This window comes from Neomonachus schauinslandi, chromosome 1 (genome assembly GCF_002201575.2).
Source record: "Neomonachus schauinslandi chromosome 1, ASM220157v2, whole genome shotgun sequence".
Lineage (NCBI taxonomy): Eukaryota > Metazoa > Chordata > Mammalia > Carnivora > Phocidae > Neomonachus > Neomonachus schauinslandi.
Genome location: NC_058403.1, coordinates 192005353 through 192019953, shown reverse-complemented (window position 1 = coordinate 192019953; position 14601 = coordinate 192005353). Strand labels below are relative to the sequence as shown.

At 44.4% G+C, this 14601-nt stretch overlaps 2 protein-coding genes across 2 annotated transcripts in view; one reads left to right on the top strand and one right to left on the bottom strand.

Annotated features, from left to right (window-relative positions):
• CACNA2D3 (calcium voltage-gated channel auxiliary subunit alpha2delta 3) overlaps positions 1-14601 on the top strand; it is an 856949-nt gene that overhangs the window by 714007 nt on the left and 128341 nt on the right. The gene's annotated exons all lie outside the window — the stretch shown is intronic.
• Positions 3970-12962, bottom strand: LRTM1 (leucine rich repeats and transmembrane domains 1). Its single transcript, XM_021695238.1, has 3 exons — positions 12908-12962; positions 9576-10238; positions 3970-4403 (listed from the first exon to the last, which is right to left on the bottom strand). Exons 1-3 carry the CDS (start codon positions 12960-12962, stop codon positions 3970-3972), a joined length of 1152 nt encoding a protein of 383 aa, XP_021550913.1.

Genomic DNA, 14601 nt, shown 5'->3' with positions numbered 1-14601 from the left:
AAAGAAAGAAAGAAAGAAAGAAAGAAAGAAAGAAAGAAAGAAAGAAAGAAAGAAAGAAAAGGAAAAGAAAGGAAAGGAAAGGAAAGGAAAGGAAAGGGAAAGGAAAGGAAAGGAAAGGAAAGGAAAAGAGAGAGAGAGAGAGAAAAGAAATCAAGTGTTTTCATCAAAAGGGAAAACAAGATAGTTCCGTAAAGTTATGCATATAAACCACATCCCAGTGATGCCATGTAGGGTTTGGAATATCATTTGCTGGTAGATTTCTGTCCAATAAATTTAGCAATGGATACACTGGTGGGTTTAACCAAACCAGAAACAGTTATTTCCTGATTTCCAATTGAAAGGTATAGGTTTCTAACAGTTGTATAATTGTATTAATGTGTGCTACAGATAGATTATTTTAGAAATTGATTTGTCCACTTCCTTTAATATTTAGGATCTAAGGCACCAGTGTCTTATTTCTGGGGTAACTCAGGTAATGAGATTTCATTTTTATGAATCTTCAGGACGAAATCATGCAAATTGCTTCTCACTCTTGCATTTTTGTAAAGAAAAATAAAACACCCAGTTGTCCATTGGTATTTTATCCATCTTAGGCACAACATTCTTCCTGCAAGTCAGGGATATTCACCTTAGTTTTAAAAGCTTTGCGGGTATCTATTTGACACTAGGTCATCTTTCTCTGCAATTTCTATGGCAGGGTGTATTCTTCACACTTTTTTATATGCCTCACTTCAGACAGCTACAGTATCTGTTGGATCCTGCTATTGTGAATTTGTGATCTCTGGCAAAACAAAAATCACCAGTCTATAGTCATACTGTTCCACTAAGTATAATGAAAAATCAGTATTTTAGATGGTTTACTCAGAAACAATCAATACTATACATGAATTTTGTTCACAGCAAATCCTCAGCAAGGCTCTATGATAGAAGGGCATTTGTAGAGGGGAATTTATGAATATGACAGCAGCAATAAGCAGCTGAAAATAATCTATGAGACATTTTCAAATTACCCCTCATGAGCTGTAGTCCTTGTGAAAGATAATTTGTGGTTCTCACAGAATACCCTGCAAATTGGGTCTTTCATCTGCAATGTTTTTTACAGTTAAAACATTTCATTTCTCATATTAACAAGTGATAACTCTGCATTTGTTAATCTAAACAATTTGATTTCTATTTTTCTGTGCTGAGAGGCTGTTGACACTTCAGGGTAAGTAATTATTTTCATTGCCAACTGCTGTTTGTGGTGACTGTAGGCAAAAGATAGACATCTGAATATACATAGGCATTGTTTTAATCATTTGCCAAAAGGACTATTCATAAAACAGGAATCTATTTGCCTGAGTTATCATCTGTCCTTAGAAATCTAATAGGACATGGATGTTGATGAGTGAGGATTCTAGTCACATTCAGGCTTTGCTGTGGTGTATTGGAAGTCCTCTCATATGCCCAGTGTGGGCAGAGGGTTGGGGTTGACCTGCAGTATCACCAGGCCTCTGGCAGAGCACCGTGCACTTGGGGTCTTAAGTCACAGTAGCAAAAGGGAGCATGCGTTATTGGCCATGGTAGCTCCCAGCTTATGTAACACCCGTTCAAGTACCTTAGCACTGGTTGCCAGGATTACATGATGAATGCTCACGAGAACACCTCTCTCACCATGCCTGGTGACTAGTGCCAGGTCTGGACACATTTGGTGAAATGCGGATCTGGGGATGACATATAAAAAGATCTTCTAAATTTCCTTTGTCATGTTGCCTTCTTGGCCAAACTTACAGTCCAGGGCAAGGGAAAGAATGATTTTTTTTTTTCACCTGGATGCGCAGTCTTACCCACCAAAGTGCCACCCCAGGCAGAGTAGAAAGGAGGCACCAGGGTTTGGGATGGAGTTGTTGGGACAGCCATCTTTCTCTGGGGTCTGCGTTTGATCTGAAAATCCATGCTAATTTTTCGATCTACTCCTCAACAGATCCAAGTTTAACATTCAGAAAAAAATTAACACCAAAGTTGATACTCCCCCCTCCCCCCAAGAAAATCATGTAGCAAAATTGCTACTCTAAGATGGTCTATCTTTAGCTTGTGGTGTGCGGGGCCCACGCTAGTTGTGAGGCACTGTGGGCAGGTGTAGATGGCCTCTGTGATGTTTCGGGGAGCATCGGTATGTGTCCTGCAGGGTAGGCTGTGGTAGGTTCCTCGGTACTTCCGGTGGCCTCTTCATACCACTCACTGGCTGAGGCTCTGGCAGCTTCGGACAGGGAGAAAAATACTCCTGCTTGTGTGGACCTCCCATTCACATTCCAGGTTAGGCAATGGACTACTAATTTAGGATCCAAACTGATTTTTACATGGCCTGAAGGAGTGAATGTAGAGCCCGTACCCTGAATGGCAAATGTGTTTTATCCTTTGAACCGATTCCAATTGATTAGTTCTGGTTGCCTATAGTGCTGTCTTAAGAAGACATCTGCGTTGCATCAGGGCTCAGCTGGGAGGAGTGCTGGGATTGATTAGCGATGTCTGTCAAGGCCTCTGGAGGGACCACTGACCCTATATTCGCCATTCTTTGCTTTTGACATGTCCTTAACTCCTCTCTGTCAAATGATTTTAGTACTAACAGGTGACTCTAAGTATGAGATAGGGCATCGTGAGAGAGAGCAGGTAGATGACATTTTAAGAAAACCTAGCATGAGAAAATGCACATTTACAAAATGCAGAAATCTGGAGCCAATTACTGCCATTACAGAAAGATTCCATGAAAGGCTCCTTTAAATAGCGAGCCCCCCTACTGCATTAAAATGATGATTTAATTTACAAAAATTCACTTTGCATGCAACTCTTCAGGACTGTGCCTGTGGAGGAAAGCAAGCCACACCTGATTTTTTTTAAACCTCGGCCTAAGTAATGTTCAGGATGTCTGCTGCCACCTATCTTGAGTCTCTTGATAGTTCCCACTCTCTGCAGACTTCCTTCTTACTTCCTCTCCCAGAGTATTGAGTAGACAATCTGGGTGGTGGTCAACAGCTGCTGGCTTCCACCGTGCCCACGGCTGCATTTCATTAGTGGATAAACTGATTGCTCCGAGTGTGTTTATGTGTGGGTGTGGCTGTACAAGCCTGTGTACTCTGTGCACTGTGTGTGTAGATACGGATACACACAAGCCATTATCTTGCTCTCAGCCCACCCTAAATTCATTCCTGCTGTAAGAGTTATAAATGGAAGGTTCCAGTCGCCTGGTGGATACAGCCTTTTGGTAACATGTGCCCCGGATTCCAAATCCCCGTCCTCTTTGTGTTTGTTTATATGTTATTTACCCTTGCATCAGAAAACTTCCCCAGACCCTGGGCCTGAGTCCTATTATCCAGACGTGGAACCCTCCTCTTCCTCTGTGGCCTACAAAGCCCCAAATGGCTTTCTGATTTAGAAAATTAAATATAATCTGACTCTGTGGCAAGCTTTGCAATTCCCAACCAACAGACTCTCCCAGTAAATACATAACATACACAAGATCTAAAAGTATCACCAATCTCACATGAATTTGAATTATAGAGGCATTCAGTGCCCCTCGGGTAAGATTGCCAGCTTCTTCCCAGGCACTCAAAATTGGGCAGTTTTCCAATGGACCATAAAGCTCCCCGGAATGCTGACTAGCATGTGTGTTTGGGTTTCTGTTGCTCTTTTAAAGCAACTGAACGCAGGGAAGAGTACCTGAGAGGGGTATCTTCCCTTTGCCTGCGTCCTGCCTTCCCGCACACAGAGTGATTGCAGTAACTTCTCAGACACAGAGCACAAGTGTCGTCTCTATTTCAAATGCAGTATTTTTAAAATCTCAACATGATATTTTCCCCCCGGGGAATATTTATGTGGACAGGTTTTTGTTTTTGTTTTGCTTTGTTTTTTAGCAAGATGAGACCTTAGCAGTAAATGCATCGGACACTTTCTCTGGCCTAAGATGATTCTTCCTTTCTGCGATGGAGGCTCTCAGGCTGGTGAGCTGTCACACAGCTCCTTTCCTTCCATCTTCCCGGGCTCATTGGTCCGAGCCAGGTGTCCCCCATGGTGCTGGGCTGTGACAGCCGCGTAGGTGCAGCCATAGATGGCAGCCGTCAGCATCATGAGACACACGATCCCGCACACAACCCCGGTGGTGATGATGGTGGCCACCGTGTGACGCAGGTTGGCCGGCCTCGGCTTGGGTTTGAGCTCACACTCCGAGGGGTCTCGCTCCCTGGCGCTGTGGCTCTCAGGAGGCCCAGGGACAGGCTGGTGGGCAGAACCCAGCTGCTGCCCCCTGGAGGACCCCACATCCGGAGACGGGAAAGGGCAGGGCTGGTAGAGCTCGTGAGGGATCTTCAGGAGGTCCTCTCCTTTCCAAGTGTCTGGTGATGCACAGATGACACCGTCTGTTACTCCCCCTTTAAAAAACAAAAGCCGATAAATACGACAAATGTCCTTTGTTGTGATGTTGTACATTAATTACAAGGACCCAATGTGTCTACTAACACTCTTCGGTGATGCCAAATGGGAAGGTCAATGGCCTTTTGAGTGTTTGTGTATCTTTGACAGTAATATTGGTTTAGTTCGTGGGATTAAGTACAATTAATATGTCTCCTCAGGCCTTGGAACATTCAGTAATTTGAGAACTGAACTTTCCAACAAGTTATTAGAGCCAGTTTCCACTCTCTGTAAGGTGATTGATTTCCTCAGGTATGTAGACTCGTATTGTTCAGGGGGGGATTTGGGTGCCTGGTGATTGTTTTCTAGAAAGTACACTGAGCTAACAGATTTCATTCTGGCCAAATATGACCTCCGATTTACTATCTAGGCAAATTAACTTCTCTGACTACATTTTTTTTTTTTTGCCATAAAATACTGTATTTGTATCTGACTTGATAGTTTACAAAGCGCTGTTCGATAAGTCCTCACAACTCTGCTCTAGTGGGTAATTCTTGTGCAAGGTCACCCAGGTAGGTCATAAGTGGGCAGATCAGCACTCCAACCCAGCCCATCCCTTGATCCCAGTTTTCCCACTGTGCTCACTGCCTCTCTCCACTTCCTCCTCCCTCTTCCCCCTCCCTCCTGGAGGCTCTTGAGGTCAGCAGAGTTAATGCAATGACCCTCAGTGTAGCCCTTTGACTGGGCAGAACCTGGCCTGCATGACCTGTGGCTCAGCTCCTCTGGCTGCCATAAACTCCTCCTCCAGGAGGGCTGTGAAGCCTGGCACCACTTTTAGCCAAGTTAGATTGGAGAGCCTTTGTACACACCACAGGTAGATTATGAAATTATATCAGAAAGTCACATGCAGGAGATGGTCACTTCAGTGTTATTATAACCTTCCTTTGCAGAGTTTGCTGAAGGCCTTCCAACCATCTTCTGAGCCTCATAAGCCAAGTCCTAGGAGGCCCTATGAGTAGATGGGGCCATTTTATAGTGCCATCATTATCATGGCCCCGGTCACACCGGGATCAGTGGCAGCATTCAACCCACACCTTTTTGTCACCCTACTTGAAACTGAATCGCCTACTGCTAGAGTCACTTGTCCCCTTCTGGCTTCTTCGGTGATTTCCCTGAGGCAGAGCCCCAACTCTAAAGCAAAAAGGTAACAGAGGAATTTCCTCCTTTCCTGAGCTGACATGCAGGAGGCCAGAGGTGCAGGGTGGCTGCTTCTGATGGGCCCTAGGTGCCATCAGGCTATGCTGAGACTAAGGATCCCTGCCTCAGGGACCAGTTCATGCCTCTGCCCAGGAATTTGTTGTAAGGCAGAAGGCCAGAGAAACCGAAATGGAGTGTGGGGCTTTGAGAAGTAGTGATGATATTCAACCTGGCCAGAGAACACGGAGCCTCCCCCCAGGGGAAGAAAGGCTGCCTGCCGTGGGACCAGCATTTCTGTCGCTGACTCATTCCTAGACTGGGGTGGTTCACCCAATCACTCCAGGCTTAAGCACTATCTTCTCCAGCTTGAGGCTTCCTGCTGATCAATATTAGGGTGGGAGGCATGGCCTTGGGACCCACAGCACCAAGGAAATACCCAGGCTAGAGCCTGGGACAGAGCTGGAAGTCAGGGGCTGTGGCCACAAGAGCTCCATGGCCACCTGTGCAGCTGTGTGCTCAGAATTCACTTCCCAGCCTTCCACCACCATCTCCGCAGCCACGACCCCAGGAGGCAAATCTGCTGATGACAGCTTGTGGGTCCCCCTCCCTTCTAGATCCATGGAAGCTGTTAATGTAAGAAGTCCCAGCTTGCTGAGCCCTCATTATCCCCCATCTGGCCACTGGTAGCTCTTTACCAGTGTCCTGGAAGAAATTGGATTCAAATCTTGAGTCTATTACTTGCAGCTGACCATTCTTTGCCTCTGCTTGCTCATCTGGAAAGTGGGAGAGGGGGTAATAATGAAAAATCATATCACAAGATCACTCTGGGTTCAGTTGGGTGAAGTAGGTCAAGTATTTAGCACAATGCCTAGCTATAAATGTTCAATACAGTTAGCTTTTGACATGAAGATGATTTGTTTACTCTTGAATGGAGAGAGAGCAATACTAATCACAAAATCTATGTTCATGCTTTTGTGAAGGAGACATTTAGTAGGTATTCATCAAAGCACGTTTTTTTGGCTCTTGGGCCCACGGGAAGGCAAAATTTCCCCATCCTTTGTGGTCAGTTTGGGGACTGAGTTGTGGCCCATGGAACCAATGAATGCCACTTTTAGGCCACAAAATCCCTTGCTTCATCCTCCATGTGATCTGTTCCTACTTGGTGGTGCCCTTAGAGGCCACGTGGTAAAGTGGCAGCATTAGAAGCTGGAAGGAGCTTATGTCCCTGAATGACTGCATGGGACTCAACCTTAGCCCCCAGTTCCCTTGGGTCTAACACGAGTGAGCAAAAGACTTTTATTGTGACCATGACCCACATGGGTGTCATACCAACCAGCCTGTCCTGACTAATACCTTTACTGTTTGTATTTATTTATGTATCCTTTAAAAAAATAAGGCATTGGCCAATGCCTATTTTGCCTTACCCAATATATATTATTCCTCAGGGAGTCTGAGAATTAGAATGGACCTCAGGAACTCTCTGGCTTCACTCTGTCAGCTTTCACCTGTGACACTGAGAGCTGGTTGGGGGTGGGGCGGGGAACATTAATTTGTCCAGAGGTCACCATTGAGTTTGTGGCAGAGCAGAGGAGCTATCTCCTATTTCCTATCCCATGTTGCTTCTAGTGTCCTGGACCTGGAAACTATCCTTTGTCAAGAAATGTTCTTTGCTGAAAACTCTTTCTGCGATGGTTTGACTTATGGTTAGCATTTAGTCAGAACACAATAACTAAAGCCACTTCACCTCTAGGTATGAAAAGTTTTATTTGCAACGTCCAAGAAGAACAATTTTTGCCACAGTCTATGCCCCCAAGATTAGTTGGCTAGGGATAGGCTGTTTGCTATTATATTGTTGAGAAGGATTCTTAACTCAATATTGTATATCTGAACTCACGCTGTGCTCTCTCCCCCTTCCTTCTATGTAACTGCTGCAACCATCCGGACTCTATTGACCCCCTAATTCATGTCTATAGCTCTGAGATCTTTCTGAGTTAGGGGTTCAAACATACAGCCGCCAACTCAGCAGCACCCCTTGGATATGTAATGGGCACCCTGAACTTGACTTGCCCCAGATTCAACTCTCAATTTACCATCTCCACCACATACTTGCCTACTTGCCAAAGAATGCAGGGCCAAGACCCCACCCCCATTCTGCCCCTTATCGGCCCTTGGCATTGCTATGTACGTGGTTAATCTTGCAGGATCAAACAAATCGAATTTCCCATAATATACTCTTTTTTTTCATTCATTTCCCATTCCAATCCATTAGCAGTTTCTATCAGTTCAATATTCCAGATATATCCCCAAAGTTGATCATTTCTCATGACCCTGGTCCAGGCCACCATCTTCTCTTCCCTGAATGACTGAAATCACTTTCTTCCCTCATCCCCTTGCTGCTGCTTCTGCAGCCTATGATCTGCTCTCCCTCAAGTCACCAGAGTCAGCTTTTGAAACTAGTTAGATATTGTTCCCTTGACTAAAATTCTTCAAGAGATTTCCATTTCATCTAAAATAAAACCCAAGTGACTCAGCCTGCTCTGCACGTTCCTACATGACCTGGCCCCTGAGCACTTGTGTTGCCTCATATCTGTCTGCTCACTGCGTCCCTTCTTCTGTTCTCACCACTCTGCGGGCCTCTTTCTGTCTCTCAGGCAAGCCAAGCTTAGTCCCCCGTCAGGCCCTTTGCAATTTCTATCCTTTTCCCCAAGTATCTCATGACTCATTTCTCCTCATTGTTCAGGGGCTGCTCACCCACATCACCTCTTTGGAGAAGTCTTCCCTATCCTTCCTATCTGAAATGGAACTCCCGTCCTGTCGCTGTCTCTCCCCTCACTCTGCCTCCTTGTGTCCTTAGCACCAAGTGCTGCCTGAACTTGGCTATTGATTGGCTATCTTATTTTAATGTCTGTTTTTGCTACCAGAGTGTAACCTCCATGATGGTAGAGATTTTCTTATTCACCTTTTCTCATTATCTAGAAAAGTGCCTGGCTCATAAATGGTACTCAAAACACAGGAATGAATGAATGATGCTTGAAAATTAAAAGGAAAGAAGCACTGGGATGTAGAGGAAAGAATGTGGGGCTAAGACCCAACAATCGTTCATTCTATTTTTCTCTGTGCTTCTAATCTGTCTTCCTGGGGAAGCCACTGATCATCTCTGGGCTTCCATTTCCCATTTATTATAGACTAGTGTTGAGTTAGAAGGGGTCAGAAAACTTTTCCATAAAGAGCCAAGTAGTTAATATTTTAAGCTTTGCCATACACAACTATTCAGCTTTGCCCTTGTGGTGCAAAATAGCTAAGGACAACACATGATAAATCAGCATAGATGTGTTCCAATAAATATTTACAAGAACAGGAGAGGGGCTGGATTTGGCTCTTGGGCTGTAGTTAGGTGACCTCTGGGTGGTTTCCAGAACCCTCATCTTTAATATTCTAGATTCTTTTGCTTTGATTTTTATCATCTGGTTAAAGAAATAGTAAGCAACTTTAGGAGCGGTCCCTGCTGCATACAATTTCAGTTAACAGCGGTATTTGCTAAAGCAGAAGGGATAATCTCAGGGAAGATTTATAGCTATCAAATTGGTAGAAGCACACACAGTGGGAGAAATCCCAAGGAGAGAGACCATGCTGGATCACACTTGAAAATTAGAATTTTTGTGCCACTTTGGAGTTGAGCAATTATTCAGGGGGTGAATATCCCTCCTTCTTAAGGGCCTGCAGCTCGCAGATAAATAATGTTGTTAATTAAAGTGGAAAGTTACCTCCATGAATCATATTTGTAGATGAATTTAAATCATGAATTTAAACACCCTCTAATGACTCCCTGCCTCGCTTGCCATACCCTAAAATGACATCAGTGTGAAAAAGCTTACACGGACCCCTTGCACACTCCTCAACGTTCCTTCTAATGCAGAACAAGAGATGAGGTTCATCCTAGGCTGGTAACACACAGACTGGGAGGTGGGGGAAGGTTCCAAGTAGACATGACTGACCTTTATAGATAAATGTCTCCAGCCAGAGTTTAAGACTGAGCAAGTGGCAATTGCATTTCCAGAGGTTGTCCTTGAGAAACAAAAGCCTCACACTGGGCATGGATTCCAGGAGCGCTCGATCAAGCTGCTGAAGCTGGTTTTGTTGAACTGCAAATACGGTCAGGTTCTCCCAAGGCCTCCCCAGGGATGCGGGAAGGTGGCTTATGTTGTTTGATGACAAATCAAGCTCCCTCAGCTGTGGGAGGGAGTGGAAAAGCCTGCTTTCCAGAGAATGCAGGGAGTTCTGGGTTAGGTTTAAGACCTGCAAGTGCTGGAGTCCATGGAAAACCCCAGGGGCCAGATGCGAGAGGGAATTGTTCCACAAGTTCAGGGTCCTGAGCTGTGGCACAGCCCTAAATGCGAACGCAGGAAGCTGGCGTATCTGGTTATCTTGCAAGTGCAGCGTTAGAGTCTGCGGAGGCAAATCCAGAGGGACTTCAGCCAGCCCCTGCCGGCGGCAGTCTACAGAATGTGAAGATGAGTGACAGCGGCACATCTCTGGGCAGCCACCCACCAGCCGGAGCAGGACGATCACGCCCGAAAGCAGAAGCAGTTCACCTACGAGGAACAAAAAGGAAACTGAGATGCGAAACCAATGTGTAAGCAGTGTTGGCAAGGGTTCACCTTCAAAATCACAAGTAATGTGACTCAGGGCCAGCGAACACCTTCTACAACCTGTAGGAGGGGTTCTGTCATTCCGCATCCTCAGGAAAGTCGGGCTGGCCTGGGTACAAACCCAGTGGAGTCAACTGCTGTGCGATTGGCAGAAGCCTGCGAAAAGATACTTTCTTAGTGGCTCGGTAAATGGAAGGTGGAAGACTTAAGGATATCACGTAGAAAGGTGAAAAATATCTTGGGGGGCCCATGCCTGTTGTAGGGCACAGCAGAATTATCTGAGGCCAGGAGTTTAGAAGAATGATAGGCCACTCAGATAGTCACATTTCTGAAAAGTAAGCTCCGGATCAGTGCTGTCCAGTAGAACTTGCTGTGGGGATGGAAATGATCTGCATCTGTTGTCCAGGATGGTAGTCATTAGCTACATGTGGCTACTGAGCTCTTGAAATGTGACTACTGCAACCAAGGAACTGAATTTTTATTTGCATTTAATTTGAATTAATTTAAATTTAAATCGCCACATGGTGCTAATGGTTACCGTCTTGGATCAGGCGGTTTTAAAGTATTCCTACATTTTGATGTGCATCTTTGCAGGTGTAATAATTCCATGAATGGTGATCATCTCACTTTTTATTCAAGGGATTTTAAAAGTGCAAAAAAAAAAAAGATTTTAAAAATGCAGAAAAGCATGTAATAAGCACCCATATTCCTATAACACAGTTCTGTCAATCATTCATAGGTTATCATATTTTTCATCTTTTTTTCTGTTAACTTAAAGAAAAAAAGCATTACTGATACAGTTGCAATCCCTTTGATTAGCCCCCAAGTCATGTTTTCCAACATGAAGCCTCCTCACCCCTACCATTACTGACATATCCCTCTAGGGCTTTAAAAAAACAATACTTAATAATAACAACAGCAAATAGTCATGAGCCAGGCACCATTATAAGGGCATTATAATATTATATTACTAGTATATATATATAGCTAATTAATATTACATATAATTATATATTATTATAATTATATAATATTATTATAATATATATCAAAACTATATAATTATATATAATATATTACCATTTATTATATATTATAATACATCAATTAATATATTTATTATTATATATAGCTGTATATAATGGTATATTATATATATTAATTTAATCCTCATAACCTTGTAAATCTGGTTCTATTCTATCTGCATTATAAAGGTGAGGGAACTGAGGCACAGAGAAGTTGAACCACTTGTCCAAGGTTATATAGCTAGTGAGTAGTAGAATCATGATTTGAAACCAGTCTGCTTCCGGAGTCTGTCAGGATCCTTACCTGCTGTGCTTTCCCACTTGTCAAACTTTTACACACACACACACACACACACACACATACACACACACACAGTATGTAATGTGTTATATAGTGGTTTTTAAAACTCTACATACATATAGTCATTGGCATGTCTCATTTTGCCATTTACTCTATTCACTCAAAACTGATCTATCCATGTAGGTATAGAGAGAGAGAGTTCATTCCTTGTAAATACTATAGACCATTCCATGGTGACACCATGCCAAATTTAATATTTAGCCACTCCCTTACTGATGGACATTTGAGTTACTGCAGTTTTCCTTTACTATAAATGATGCTGCAGAGAACATCCTTACACAGAACAACTTGGCCATGCAGAAATTATGAAGAGGGTCTCCAGAATCAATAGGAGCCTCCTTGCAGGGTTCAGAGAGGATGCTGAGCTGACATTTTTTAGACACTGCTAGATCATTCTCCAGAGTAGCTGTATCACTTCCTGCCTTTTTTTTTCCCCCTGGGTCTTGAATTTCAAAATATAGCAAATACGTGTTAAAAACATTTTGTGAAATTGGTAGAAGAATTCACAAGGCCATGCAATAATATTTAAAACTCAGATGATTATCTACTCATAAAGAAAGCTCCTGGAAGAGGTTGTTTGTCTGTCCAGCTTTGGCCTTAACTAGGGAAATAGACAATGTGGCTATCCAATGCACTGGACCCTTGAATTCTCTACTGATGGGAACGGCACTGAAGGCAACAGGGAAGATACCTGGAGAGCCTTCTGAAGATTCTGCTCAGTTTAGTTTAGCTCAAGGGATGCGGAACATCACAGTCCCCTTCCCTGTTCCAAAATATAAAAGAGCAAAATCCTTGTTTTCCTTTCTATAATTTTGCAAATAATCTAAATGACTCCTTTCAAAGCCAATGCACCTTACTGGGAGAGAAGAGTCAATACAAATCTTAAATCAGAGAACAAGTTTTCCACAGAGTCCACTAATCTATTAATGACAGACTTGTCTTTCTGAGCTTGTGGCCAGTTTGCTCATTCTTCCTTGAGTCCCACTCCCCCGGCCTGCCCAAGGGGATGATAAATAAACTCCAACTTGAAGCGCTGTATTTTCTATGAAATGGCCCATGACATGCTAACTGCATATGCCATCATGGCTGGGTACATATGTCCCCACGTCCTTCTTCTGACCCAACATGGCATAAACAGAAATTCCCCCACTAGAGACATTTTTTATAGGTTTGGTCTTTAGAGAAAGACAACTTCAAAGTTAAGTTTCCCACAGATACCTTGTTGAGGGAACCCCATTCCTCTCATGGACAGAGAACTTTTCTAAGGTGCAGGGGGATTAATCATGGCTCACCTTTCATGGCTGAGTCTCCACAGGCTTCCTCATGGAACCCGTAGCCCACCTTCATGAATCTGCAGATCCACACACTGAGGGCATGGTGAGCTCAGAATCCAGCTTGTCATTCACTTTTTCAGGACAGAAAAGCTTGTGCTTTTCTTCCATGCAGAACACCGTTGTCACTTTCAGGGATCACGTATTTAAGCAATCCTGCCCCTGTCTCCATCTGACTCAGATGGTTTTCCATAAGAGGATCTTTCGATTGTGCCCCCTCTTCTTTCTTAAAGTGTCAGCCTCCCCAAGATCATCATTGCCTTTCCCATTCAGGCGACAAGCCCCAGAAAGAATGTTTGTCAAACCTCCGTGAACAGCTGTAGCATTCAAACATGACCCCGATGCCTCTGTCTTTTTGATTGTTTAATCTGCTTGAAGTCCAGGGCACCAAAATAAAACCGCCTTCTTAATCCGGTTGTGGTTTCTGAATTCTGTTGACTTATTAAGCATGCTGTGTCAACCCTCGCCGGGTTGGGGGACACTTGCTGTGGATCCTCGATCTGGGGGTCTAGCAACAGAGCCAGCAGAGTGTGTAATGTGAGGACAAATTGGCCTGCTGAAGGCTGACACGGTTTGCACAGGGCACTTGTTTGGTCATCCAAGGCGTATTCAGCCAACATCCGTAGGGATTATGTGTTGACAGGGTCTTGATGCCCTGAAATTCATACTCATGGTTTCCTTTAGTGGACATCACAGGCTCTTCTCACTGGTGCCACAAATACTTCTCAGCTGCTTCTTTCCCCCCCCCATCCCCCCCCCCCCCCCCCCCGAATTGACCTTTCGGTTCGTGTGACTTTGGAAATACTTCTCAGTCTTTCATCGTTTCCCTGATGCTGGGGTTCCAGCCTTTCCCTCATTTTTCACATATAAAACAATAAAGCTGCCCCGTGAGCATCAGGCATCAATGAACTGTGACTGTTCCCTAATTGAAGCTGTTGGGAACTTTCCCACCAGGGCCTGAAGCATTTCTTTGAATGTGCAAATCCCCTGTCATCTGCTGAGGTGGGGTGTCAGTGCCCAAAGCTGCTCCTCGAAGTGTCACAATGCTCCCACGGCCAGGCCACCACAAGGAAGGTAAAAACCATGCTTTTATTGAGGCAGCTTGTACAGGGGTATCCCTGGCCCCGAGCAGTGTAACAGAGCAGGGGAGTGTGGGATTTGGAGTTAGATGGGCCTGGATTTGAATTCAGCTTCACCAGTCACCAGCTTGATGTCTCTGGGTGAGCGACTCACCCTCTGGGATCCTTATAGCCTCATGTCTAACACATCGTGGATGGTATTTTTTGCTTCACGGGTTTGTTCCCAGGATTAAATTAAGCAAGTGATATATGCCACAGCCTGGAATGCCTTAATAAATGTTCACAGTTACCCATGAGAATGCCTTGCAGGACTTCTATGCTGCTAGCATTCGAAGGACAGCCTTGACACAACAGGTAGGAGGAAGATCCTGGCAAAAGCCTGGGACACCCGGCCCCTCATGCCACTCTGGTGGCACCAGAGGACCCTTGTGAGTGAAGCTGAAAAACTGGATGGTGACTATCTTTCAGAGCCTGCTCTTTGGAATCCCTTGTCTCCTTCGGCCATGTCCCATCCAGCCTCATGGATATCCTCCCAGTATATCCATCCTGCCCTCTTCCTGAAAAATCTCCTTTACC